Source organism: Lynx canadensis, chromosome F1 (assembly GCF_007474595.2).
Source record: "Lynx canadensis isolate LIC74 chromosome F1, mLynCan4.pri.v2, whole genome shotgun sequence".
Taxonomy (NCBI): domain Eukaryota; kingdom Metazoa; phylum Chordata; class Mammalia; order Carnivora; family Felidae; genus Lynx; species Lynx canadensis.
Window position 1 is genome coordinate 63,784,359 of NC_044319.2, and position 12,368 is coordinate 63,796,726.

The 12,368-nt window shown below is 51.6% G+C and overlaps 1 protein-coding gene and 1 long non-coding RNA gene across 7 annotated transcripts in view; one reads left to right on the top strand and one right to left on the bottom strand.

Moving 5' to 3' along the window:
* Positions 1 to 10,521, top strand: part of CD244 (CD244 molecule) — a 31,052-nt gene extending 20,531 nt beyond the window's left edge. For 2 of the 5 annotated variants that reach the window (XM_030302867.1, XM_030302869.1), the window contains exons 4-9: positions 1,717 to 1,824; positions 2,269 to 2,336; positions 4,997 to 5,056; positions 7,245 to 7,307; positions 8,533 to 8,589; positions 9,676 to 10,521. In XM_030302867.1, coding sequence (XP_030158727.1) covers positions 1,717 to 1,824; positions 2,269 to 2,336; positions 4,997 to 5,056; positions 7,245 to 7,307; positions 8,533 to 8,589; positions 9,676 to 9,756 — 437 coding nt within the window. In that variant the 3' untranslated portion in view covers positions 9,757 to 10,521. Of the gene's footprint in view, positions 1 to 1,716; positions 1,825 to 2,268; positions 2,337 to 4,996; positions 5,057 to 7,244; positions 7,308 to 8,532; positions 8,590 to 9,219 lie in introns of all 5 variants that reach the window. The other 3 variants (XM_030302870.1, XM_030302871.1, XM_030302872.1) reach the window with 3 other exon arrangements.
* LOC115505326 lies at positions 1,701 to 9,702 on the bottom strand. Of its 2 annotated transcripts, XR_003965985.1 has the most exons (3): positions 9,614 to 9,682; positions 2,035 to 2,484; positions 1,701 to 1,792 (listed from the first exon to the last, which is right to left on the bottom strand). It is a non-coding gene; the product is annotated as an uncharacterized LOC115505326 (long non-coding RNA). The 2 variants fall into 2 exon arrangements; XR_003965983.1 differs by lacking the exons at positions 1,701 to 1,792; positions 2,035 to 2,484 and adding an exon at positions 7,424 to 9,440 and having other exon boundaries at positions 9,614 to 9,702.
* Positions 10,522 to 12,368: the final 1,847 nt, after the last annotated feature.

Here is a 12,368-nt window from a genome sequence, read left to right on the forward strand (position 1 = left end):
ATAAACCAGGCCTATCTTAGTCGGGATGAGTTTCATCCCCATCAAGCATCTCCCAGAAGATTCGAGTTTTTCCTTCATTTTAGGGAATGCTGGTCTGTTTGATGAGTCACAGCCCTGCTGTGGCTGCTGATTATCCCTTCCTGGGAGAGACTGATGGGGAACCTGTTTCCTCCTCCCAAGTGATAACTCCCCCAGGCCGTGTAGTTCCCCAAGAGGTAACAGCAGTGTCCTGGGGCTGTGTCCTGGGAACATCAGGATGGTCACAGGGGTTCCTGGAAGAGTTCTTGGTTTGTTGCTTATGCACATCCTAAGAGTTACCCTGAGTTAAGTTTGCACCGATTTTTATCAGATAAATAAAGACTTAGTGCGCCATCAGCATGGGCACTGCAGGTAAAAACCTACCTGCTGCCTCTGTCCTTAAAGAGCTTACAGCCCAGCAGGAGCCACAAAACTACACATTCCTGGGCAAAAAAGAAACGAGCAAGCCGAAGTGATTTGGAGTGACAGGGACACTGGCTTTTGGGTCATGTCAGCTGTGGTTTCATGATTCACTAGCTCCGTGACCTCAGGCAGTTTCCCCAACCTCTCTGAGCCTCAGTTTTTCTGCTGGGTAATGGGGGATGATAACAGGTACCTGGCGGGACTGCTGGTAAGATTAGATGAGGTAACGCTTGTGAAGAGCGCGTAATTCCTTTCCCTTCTCCCCTTGCGGGCGGGCTGATACAGCAGGCTGCATGTGCGACACTGACGTTAAATGTGGAAGTTCGAATGAGGAAGAGCAGCGGAGGCAGGAGGGGCAGGAAGGGGAAATGGGAGAATTTCGCGGCACGTAGTGGGGTGCAATACGTTCTGCTGAGTTAACAAAAGAATGGACAGATGTAACATATGCCGTGCGCATATCAGATCATGTGGTCAACCCCCTTATGTAGATGACATTATCTCCTTTTTGAAAAAGCGTTTGTTTATTTTTGAGAGAGGGAGAGAATGTCAGCGGGGGAGGGGCGGAGAGAGAGAGAGAGAGGGAGACACAGAATCCGAAGCAGGCTCCAGGCTCTGAGCTGTCAGCACAGAGCCCGATGGTGGGGCTCGAACCCATGAACCGCGAGATCACCACCTGAGCCGAAGTCAGACGTTTAACTGACTGAGCCACCCAGGCGCCCTGCCCCTCTCCTTTCTTTAAAAAAAAAAAAAAAAAAAGAGTTTATTTATTTATCTTGAGAAGGAAGCAAGAGCACAAGTGGAGGAGAGGCAGAGAGAGAGGAGAGAGGGGGGGAGAGAGAGAGAGAGAGAGAGGGAATCCCAAGCAGTGTCTGCACCGGAAGTAAGGAGCCCAACGTGGGGCTTGATCCCACGAACCGTGAGGTCATGACCTGAGCTGAAGTCGAGTCAGATGCTTAACTGACTGAGCCCCAGGTGCCCCAACATTGTCTCCTTTTGTAAGTGAGAAAACGGAGGCTCAGCGAAGTTAAGGGAGTTGCCCAAAGGCACGGAGCCGGGCCTGTGAGACAGTAGTATCCACGCTCTTAGCATCACTCGGGGGAGGTCACGCTCTTAGCATCACTGGGGGAGGTCACCCCACTGCACAGAGAGCCGGCCTTGCTGACGAGCTCAGCAGGGCCTGAGAGAGGAGTGTGGGTCTGAGGCAAGTCCTGTGTCAGACGGGAAGGGAGGAGAGAGAAGGCTGAGTGCTCAGGCCTCACGCGTCCATGTCCCCAGAGGACAAGTCTCTGCACTTGTTGGTGATCATCGTGGTCCTTCTAATCACGCTGTTCCTGGGCGCCCTCGCCGGCTTCTGTGTGTGGAGGAGGAAGATGAAGCAGTCACGTAAGTGGAGGGTCCCCAGGACGTGCTGTTGCCCGACCTGCCATCCCCCAACGCATCCGCCTGGGAGCACAGCACCTGCTTCTCTTCTAGAGCGTTGGGACGTGTGTGCGTGCACGTGCGTGTGTGTGTGTGTGTGTCTGGGGGGCCTTTCTCCCAGCTCACGCCTTCCGGGGTTCCTCGAGGTGTATACAGCCCAACGTGCAGATTTACCTGCCGGTGGCCGGCTTGCTGGGGTGCTGCCCGGGGCCTGACGGAGTAGGTGTGTCGGGTGGTTGCTGGTCCCGTGCTGGCCTTCTGGGGAGAGCACCCGTCTGCCTCCTTTCTAGAACCTTTCTCGAGGTCTTGGCCACCTGGGCTGGAGGTGGGACCGTGCAACGCAGAAGCTTGGACAGGACGCCCTCGGGAGGTCTCTGCATCTCTGTCTCTGCTGCTTTTCTCTCACAGAGGACGGCACAGAGGAGTTTCTGACGGTTTATGAAGATGTCAACAACGTGCAAATCAAGAGGAATCAGGTACGGTACCCTAGGGCCCGGGGTCTCTCTTCACTAGCCTGGGAGATGCTTCTCGGGAGGATGGCCATCCGGAGCAGGGACACTAGTGTCTTTTCCAAGTGACCCGTGGCCTTTCCGTCCGTCTTCCCCACCAGCCTGCTAGCTCTGGCTGTGGAGGAAAAGCAGAAAACAAGAGAAAACCTGCTGAGAAGGACGGAGCCCGACCAATCCCCAGCAGACGGCGGAGCACTGCTCTTGCCTGGCCAAATGGTGCCCCGGCGTCCTCCTTTCTGCCCAGCCTCTCCAGCTGGGCTAAGCCCTGGGAAGAGTCCAGCTGTCTCGTATTTTGCGCCTGGCCACAGATTCTCGTGCCTTGCAAGTCCAAGTTTGCTTTTCTGGGTCCCTTGGCTGTCGCCCAGGCTGCGGAGGATGCCAGGCCGACCAGCCAAAGCGTAAGAGCGTTGTAGCTGGCCCCGTGGTCTGCGTTCACGGCATTTTGGGAAAAGGCCTGAGTCCGGCTGAGGTGCTGGAGAAGGGAGCTAGGTTAGCACGAAGCCGCGAAGCCGGCGTGGCCTCCTTGGGAACCTCTCCAGCCAGCCTCGGCAGGCAGGGGCCAACTCCGCCTGGTCCCCGGGGGGGTGCAGCGGAGAAGGGAACTGCAGAACGGTGCAGGGTGCCCCCCACCGCTCTACCCCTGGACAGGGCAGGAAGTGGTGACAGACCTGGGGGAAAGGCAGTGCCTAACCGAACTGCCCAGTGGGCAGGGTGGGCGGTGGTGGGGGGGGGGGGAGGAAGGCCCTCTTCCTATCCCCATTCCTGGAGCTCGGCCTGAGAGGGCAAGGCAGGAAGTCACAGGGGCTGGGCTCCTCTGCGTGAGGTCTTGTAGAACAGAGAAGCCACTTCCCTCAGGTCTGGGTTTGGGGGGAACCACGAATCGGGGCAGCTACCCCCACCCCCGTTTCCTTGCTCAGCAGTGGAATAATGGGGTAAGGAACACAAAGGGTCTTTTTTCCCCCCATCACCACCACTTGCTGGGACAAATTCCTGAGGGCAAGTGTATCTGACTGCAGTCACTGAAGCCCATGCTCATGACAAATTGCCTCTCCTTTCAGTTAGGTCTATGAAGGAGAACAGAGGAAATCTATTTAAAAACATTTTTTTTAACGTTTTATTTATTTTTGACAGAGAGACAGAGATAGAGCGTGAGCAGGGGAGGGTCAGAGAGAGAGGGAGACCCAGAATCCGAAGCAGGTTCCAGGCTCCGAGCTGTCAGCACAGAGCCCGACACGGGGCTCGAACTCACAGACCCGCAAGATCATGACCTGAGCCGAACTCGGACACTCAACCAACAGAGCCACCCAGGCGCCCCCAGAGGAAATCTATTTAGAGTATAAGAAACCTCTTGGGGGACTCAGGCTTGTTTCTCTGCTTCTGACTCAGGAGCGCCTCCCTCTGGGACCTCCTCCCTTGCTGGCTTTTCCCTCCTGGCTCCAGGGTTCTGTCTGCAGGTCTAAATCTCAGGTTCATGTGATCTTCCTCTGGGGCTCGCTTCTGACCTCTCTGCAGACACTTTCCTCAGGTCTGGGCAGAAAAGAAAAAGAGGAAGCTCCTGTTTCTTGCCAGATGCCCACAACTCTTTAGCCCTCCAAGACGGCTGCTGTTTTTTTGCTCTTAGCTTCTTCCTTGTCCAACAAGCCCTGCTGGCCTCCTCTCACTTCCTCATCAGAGCCCAACTGGAAATATGTAGTCAGGAGTGGGCAGCACAAAACACCTTCAGCCCCGTCTCCTGTGGGCAGGAAGAGAACAGGAAAGGCACGTGCCTTTGGCCTTGTGTCCAGGACTTCATCCAGCTCTGTAGCTGCCCAGGCGCTGGCTGGAGGCCAAGGGCAGACTAGCTGCTAAGGCTGGATCTAGAGAGGGGGCTTTGAAACAGTGAAAACCTCTGAATGTGAAGGCTCTGACGTAAGGCTCAGATCTCAGCCCTACTCAGAGCTCAGCCCGTTATCAATGGTTATGTGGCAAATGCAAGTTTCTAAGTTACCAAAGTAAAGGAAGTGGCAGGAGACCCCTTGGACAGGGTCACTCGGTGGGATCCCTTCACACCTGGGTGGTTCCTTGCACGTGACACTTAATGACTCCAGTGTGAGTTGCTTTTTCTACTGTTTTTCCCCATCCTGGGGTGATTAATGACCACCTCCTTCCAGGAGACCGTCTTTAAAAAATTTTTTTTTTGTAATGTTTGTTTATTTTTGAGAGAGAGATGGGGGGGAGAGGCAGAGGGAGAGGGAGACCCAGAATCGGAAACAGGCTCCAGGCTCCGAGCTGTCAGCACAGAGCCCGACACAGGTCTTGAACCCATGAGCCGTGAGATCATGACCTGAGCCGAAGTCGGACACTTAACTGACTGAGCCACCCAGGTGCTCTTTTCTTTCTTTCTTTTTTTTAATGTTTACTTATTTTGAGAGAGAGAGAGAGGGGGAGAGAGCAGGCGGGGGAGGGGCAGAAAGAGAGGGAGAAAGAGAATTCCCAGCAGGCTCTGTGCCATCAGTGTGGAGCCTGACGCTGGGCTCGATCTCACGAACTGTGAAATGATGACCCGAGCCGAAATCGGAAGTCAGATGCTCAATAGACAGAGCTACCCAGGCCCTTCCCCCACCCCCCTTTTACAATTTCTTGTGCAGGAGCAGAAGCCGAATCCCCCTGGAGAAGGGACCACCATCTACTCCATGATCCAGTCCCAGGTACGGTTCTGTTTTCTCGAATCCATTCCATACCTGTCTATGGGGCTTCCTGATGCCTTTCGGAAGCTCGCACTCTTGAACGGCAAAATGAGAGCCTGGTGCTCCTAGAGTCTGCGTTAAGTTGGTGGAAAGATCCACGTGGTTCTGAAGTACCTTGGCAGAGCTGAACAGAGCGGGGAAGACCGGTGCAGGCATTCTTTGTCTCTCCATGCCTGGCAGCAGGTGTGGCCCAGATAGTCAGCAGGAAGAGGGAGCTCGTCAGGGGACCCAGCTTCTGTTCTCCCTCCCTGCTACTGCCAATACTTGGGGCCCTTATAGTTTTTAAGAAAATCTCTGCTCTTTATTATATGTGTTTTCAGGAATGGATCTGGATTGTTCTCTTTTATTATGACTTCACGATAACACTTATTAAGTCCTTACTATGTCTATTTTCACTCCTTTGAAGTTTATTTCATTTAGTTTGAGAGAGAGACAGAGAGAGAGCCCAGGATGGGCAGAGGGAGGGAGAGAGAGAGAATCCCAAGCAGACTCTGCACTGTGAGGGCAGAGCCTTACGTGGGGCTCGAACTCGTGAACAGTGAGATCGTGACCTGAGCTCAAGAGTCAGACGCTTAACCGACTGAGCCACCCAGACGCCCCCACGTCTATTTCCTTAATGAATCTCACAAAGCAGCCTCACGAAGTAGGTCTCGCACAACCTCCATTTCTCAGATGAGGAAACAGACACAGGTTAACTAACGTGCCCCAGGCCACAGGCTTGGGTGGTGGCAAAGCTGAGCTAAAGGGCTTCTGAGCCTCCACTCCACCTGCCCCTCCCCACCTCGAACATGCTGGGATTACAGACATTCGCCCCTAAACTGGACAAACATCCTCTAATTTCGACAACTAAAACGACATTACAACGTAGGCCAGGGTATCTCCTTCAAGGGTAACACTGCCTCTAGGTGGCAGTGATGAAAAGTCTCTGATAAAAATGGCTTAAAGATTTTTAAGTTTCCATTTTTAAAAATTAAAAAAAATTAAAAGCAACTCTTTTTTTGTAAACAATGTTTCTTTAATTTTGAGAGGGAAAGAGGGAGAGAGAGCACGAGCAGGGGAGAGGCAGAGAGAGAGGGAGAGAGGAAACCCCAAGCAGGCTTCCCACTGTCAGCACGGAGCCCGATACGGGGCACAAACCCACAAACCGTGAGATCGTGACATGGGCCTAAATCAAGGGTCAGAGGCTTAACCGACTGAGCCACTCCAGAGCCGTTAATTTTTTATTTTTTAAAGAATTAAGTCCGGAAGGAGCAACCTCTCCAATTTGGTGGCTAAGCTGCGGGGCAGAGAAAATCCTTGGGGGATGGTGACAGGCTTCAGAGAAAGATCAAGAGAGGAGGAAGAGAGAAAGTGAATGGGGTAGAGGGGCAGGGAGGACAATGAAGGAAGAGGGGAGCGGAGGAAGAAGGGAGGGGAGGAGGGAGAGAGGTGCTCAACCCTCATGGCCACTTTGGAATTCCCAAGCTGGGCGTTTCCTCGTCCTGCTCCCCATAAGATAATGCGATTCACTGATAGTGGGTCCAAGTCAAAGCGCCTTCAAGAGAGATGTAAGATATCTGCCAGTTTTCTGGCTTTAGCCACATTGGATTCCCACGAAAGGAGTCTGAATATATGCAAGGAAGAGCTCATCCCAGACTGAGAGGTTGAGTGAGTGAGAAGGAGCCTCTTCTTCTGGAGTTCTTAGAAGGAAGACGGTTACCTGCCTCTGAGGACACCTGGTTCAGGTGCAGAAGAAGGAAGGCATGTTGCCAAAGGGAGGCACTTGAGGGGCTGAGGACAGCGCTGTGGAGAGTCTGGGGTTTAAATTCTGCTTCTCCTGCGAACATACTGTCTGACTTGGGCCATTTTCCCTTTAGGAACCTCATCTGTCGAATGGGGCAAATGGTGATCGTTCCTATCACAGGGGTGTATTATAAGGGTGGGGGGCCCCACAGTACACAGTAAGTGCTGAACGGATAGCAGCTATGTTTACTGACACAGCAGGACCATCATCCAGGCTGTCTGACCTCTTGGAGTCCAGGGCTCCTTTGAATAGTATTTTCAGCTCTGTCCGGGCAGAACCGGGGGGAGGCGTGGAAGAGGCGACCTCCCTCCCTAGGATTGTCCTGGATCTATGCTTCTGAAATACTTTTACTTGTCTTCTCATTAGCCTTCTGCTTCCACATCACAAGAAGCAAACACCTTGTATGCATTGGTACAGCCTTCCCGGAAGGTGAGTCTTTTCCCGCAGGGGGTGCTGTGTATTTTGCGTGTGCACAGGCAGGTGCGCGTTTGCCGAGTGTGGTGTGTGTGCTTCCCTGAGTTGTCTTCTGCTGTGTGTGTATCTGAGCAGCTCGGGTTCAAGGGCTCTACTTAAATGTTAATGGGCTAACTAGAAGTCTATTTGGAGAAAAAGAACAGGTCGGAGTCTAAGAGAACAGTGGATTAAAGGAGTGTCTCTAGGAGTTTCTGTGAGACAAGCACAATCAGAGACAGAAGGGCAGTGCTTTGTGCACAGGGACCATGGAGTCCTTAGCAGGTCAGCTGAGGCTATGGCAGAGAGAGACACCAGAGGGGTTACCAAGGTGGGAGAATATAGCCCAGAGCCAGAGGAGTAGCCAGGACCTAGAGAGACGCAATGGTGACTTTCAGGGAACCAGAAAACGGTTCTGGCCAGTCATCTGCTGATGGAGGGCTCTAGGCTGAGGCAACCCGTCATGGTCCTCTCGAACCCTGCTCCAAGCTGAGCTCACAGGTCTTATGTGTACCTGGTGCCCATGGTCATCTTTTCACCTTGGGTGGGAGAGGGGTTGGAAGAATGGTATTTCCAAGGTTGGAGTCACAGTATGAAGACATAAACTTAACATGAGAGTATGGGAAGTTGGGAATGTGCCAAACTGCGGAAGTGTTGAGTACATGCAGGTCAGGGTCAAATGGGGGGGAGAGGTTTCAAACAGGTTTTCAGGCTTTTTTATTCACTCTCCTTCCAATAAGCCGTTCAATCAACTTGGCTTCCACCTCAAGGGATATTTGTACTTAAGTTCTGTGCCGTAATACAAGGACATATGGATGGTCACAGGCACCAGGGTCACATGCTTGGTGTTGTTTGGGAGACTACATATTACTGAAAGTGCTTCTGAATTCCAGCGTTTCCAGCGTTTCACCGTGCTCAGGGTCAGGGTAGGTGTTACGGTTAGTTCTCACGTGTGTTCTAGAACTGCTTACGCTGCGGGGGTGTGTCTATTACGTGTTGATGAGATGCATGGTCACAGGTGGTACTTGTATCAGGTCTGTCTGAAGACACGTGTGTATGTGCTGGGAATGTGTATACGTGCGGGCCTGAGGGGTATGTGGGTGTGGGAAGTGGGTTCAGAGGTCTGTTCTGGAGCCTCACATCAGTTAGGAGTGGGACATTTCCCAGCTTGAAGTTAAGCACTCTTTACTGTCTGAATTTCCAGTCTGAATCCACGAAGAAGAACCACGGCCCTTCCCTCAATAATACCATCTATGAAGAGGTAAGATCGTGGAGCTCCTTCCGGAGGGGTCTAGTGCCCACAGGATGGCCTGGAAGTTGTACGTTTGTGAAAAAGTCATGCATAGGGTCTCAGAATCGTAGAGGTCTTAGGGATCCCCTCATCCAAATTTTCATTTTAGAGACAAAGAGTCTGAAGTCGAAGGAAAGTGAGGGTCTAATTCAAGGTTGTATCATGTGTTGGTGTTGGACTCCCACTGGGGAGCTTGGGTTTTAAATTAGGGCTGTCCTCTGGCTAGTCCCCAGTTGTGGGCTGCACGTTGGACGTCTCTCCTTTCCAAGGGTGTGTAGGGCAGGAGTGTGGAGAAGGGAGGATAAGTAAATCTAAAAGATTTTCTAAAGTCAGCAAGTAATTGGGAACCACTCTAGGACACAGGTCATCTTAAGCTGCTGCTGGGGGCGGACACTGTAAAGTGACCATTGATCCTGGTAGTTGAATGGATTCCCATCAGGCCATTTTAAGGACTGGAAAATAGAGACTCAACAGTTGAGGGTATATCGGAGGTGCATCCGGTATATTGTAGCCCGACAGTGGTTTCAAGTCAGTTATCTCATTTCATCTTCACAGAATGCTATGGGGGTAGCGATAATTGTGCTTCCCATTTCTACTCAGAGAAACGAAGGCATGGAGGGCACTCCCACCCACTAGACTCATGGTACACCAGAGCTTCCACCTGTGGTCCAAGAAAGATGTTGCCACTGGTCGTGAGGGAGAAGGCGGATGGGTGTCTGCTGGGATTCCTGGCACTTCAGCTGTAGCCCCACATTAACGCCAACTGGACAGCCCAGGGGAGAGCCCACTGTTGTAGGGGACACTGAGTGGGCCAACGCAACCTAGGATGGGGTCATGAAGAACCGTGGTTAAAAAAAAAACACTAGGATTGGAGACAGAGGAACTGGATTCAAGCCCCTCCATTACTTCATATTCGTTGTTGAGCCTGAGTTATTTGCGGTACCACCCCAAGTTTCACCTTCTTAATCTGTAAAATGGGGGCAACAATTCATACCTCACAAGGGTGTTGCGAGGCTCTCCTGTGGGAGGGTCTGAAGTTCTTCTTCTCTCCCGCAGGTTGGAAAGAGACAGCTCAAGGCCCAGAACCCAGCTCGACTGAGCCGCAGGGAGCTGGAGAACTTTTCTGTGTATTCCTAGTTGCTGCCGCTGGTCTCCCTTCTCTCACATCCCAGTATCTGCTTTGGGACTCAGCCCAGTGGACGATACCACATGAGTCTGCAGAATGGTGCCTGGTCTGGAGAGGATACGGGAGTTGGTTCAGGGTCTATATCTTGTTTTTAACATGATTTCTCTCAGCCAAGACTGTTAAATGATATCTCTCAACTTACAGACTGGACAAGGCTGGGCGGACAGGTTGGGTAGTTCGCGAGAGACTGCAAAGCAGGTCCACGGGCGGGCGCACCACGAGTCTCTCAAATGCTATGCAAATGCAGAGTGTTGTATTATTAGCGTCAAGATCCCTTCCCCTGGATTTCTAATGTGTTCCTCATCTCTCCTCTTCTTTAATCTGAGAAGACCACATTTCTAGACCCTCCCCTGCCCCAGGCCCCTCTTCCAAAGGGGAAGGAAAGATCATGGTGACTCAGGCGGAGAGAAACAGCTCCACCCCACGAGGATGAACTAAGTAGCTGTAAGCTGCCGGCAGGTTCTCCAAGGGACCGGACCTAGGCTGTCCTCAAAAACAGAGGAAAAACTCCCCCACCACATAGTAAACCTTTACCTCTGGCCGCTTGGTCACAAGGGAGAGGGCAGGAGTGAGAGCAGATGGTACAAAGTAAACCCATCTCAGAGTGGAAAAATCACCGTGAGTCCACGCTGTCCCAATAACTGGGCCGTGGGACCAGTTTTGTCTGCGGTATGATGTGTGATTATTAACCCGTTATTGATTAAAAAACACGTTCAGAAATCTGTCTTAGCTTCTTCACAATTAGAGACCATATTCTGTTCAAGTTCTGAGTGCCGATGAGCGCTCTCCACGGCGCATGCTGGAGGGAGGGCTCAGCCAGCCGAGCAGCTGCGAGTTAGGCACTCTGCTGGGCTCCCAGAGTCCTCGGGCCAGACTCTTCCACCAGGCCGTGGGGCCCAGGCCTGAGACTCTGGCTGAGCCCAGGAGACGGGTGAGGGTGAACGGGAAGAGGTCCGACTCAGAGACCAGATGCCCTAAGGCAGCATGTGGATCCTGGTTCTTCAATTACCCCGCTCTGTATTTAACATATGAATTTAACAGAAGACTATGCTGTTATTCGGAGGCAATCTAAATTTCTTTTCTGAATGCGTCCCTTCCATATTCTGTACTTTTCCTCTCTGTCGTAGCCAAAGGGCAGTTGCGCCCATCACTAAACACGTGTCTGTTTAATTCCTACGGAGAGGGGTCTGGACTCCTTGCAGTCTATCAGGGTCTCCCAGCCTTGTTCACACTGGAGCAGACGATCCCGGGATTCCCAGATCCGGGGCCACTCAGTCTCGTGGGGGAGAGCCACACAGTACACACTTGCTCATGTCCTGCCTGGTCCCTGTCCCGTGGGGGCTGTGTGGCCGGTTGGCTGGCTTCCTCCTGGAGACAGATGTGGACAGACCACATTTTGGAGGAGGTGTCAGGGCTAAAAACCAGGAAAACATATGCAAAAGGAGTCTGGGGGTTCCGGGGCATGTACTGGGAGCTGAGTTGCAGTGTCAGGAGTTTGGAAGCAGAAGGAGCAGGAAATGATGGGTGTTGGAACAGTTCAGATGAACACCAAAGACATTCACCATTGACTTGGCCTTTCATGCATCCTGAGTCGTGTAGACATTGAGCTGGCCAGATTTATCTAAGCAGCAGAAGAGACCCTAGGGGCCCAGGGCTTTTGGGGACGCTGTATTCTGGGGTGTAATAATGTACAACATCATCATATTATGTGTCTTCATTGAGCTTCTGAAATAATGCCTTACAAGGATAATTATCCATGCAACGACCAGCCAGCGAACAAGCAGTAATTAAGCTCCTGCTGTGTATGAAGCCCTGCTTGGCCCCCGGGGGTACCCACTGTAGGACACAGAAGATTTACTGACTCCACGGCCACGTGCAGGAGAGTATGACAGCAGAATTCCAACGTTAAAGGACATAAATGGATTTTGAGGTTCCTGGGTGGCTCAGTCAGTTAAGCATCCAACTTCAGCTCAGGTCATGATCTCATGGTTGGTGGGTTCGAGACCTGCGTTGATCTCTGTGCTGACAGCTCAGAGCCTGGAGCCTGCTTCAGATTCTGTGTCTCCCTCTCTCTCTCTGCCCCTCCCCTGCTCGTGCTCGCTCGCTCTCTCTCAAAAATAAAGAAACTTAAAAAAAAAAAAGGGCTTCGAGGTGCATGTGACACAAACGTACACTATAGTATCATGAATATAAGTCAAGGGTAGAACAACTCACAGGGGGATAAGGCTGTGCTACAGTCTGGGGGAGAGGAGACCTACTATGACTGTTCTACAGCCAGACCTGACAGTAAGGAGGGAAGTTCCTTTGGGTAAATATGGGAAGTTTATGTGGAAGGGGCATTTTAAGCCCTTAAAAAAGATATCCAAAGAATGATACACACATATGATTAAAAACAGAAATCCGAGGTACAAAAAAGCATACGGTAAAAACAACAACCTAGTTCACTCCCCAGAGGCAGCCTCTGATAAGTTTTTTTGTTATTTTCTTTCAGAGCTTTTGCATAACTACATAAGCATACAGATCTACATTTCTTCGTTTTTATTTTTTTTTAACATGTATTTAT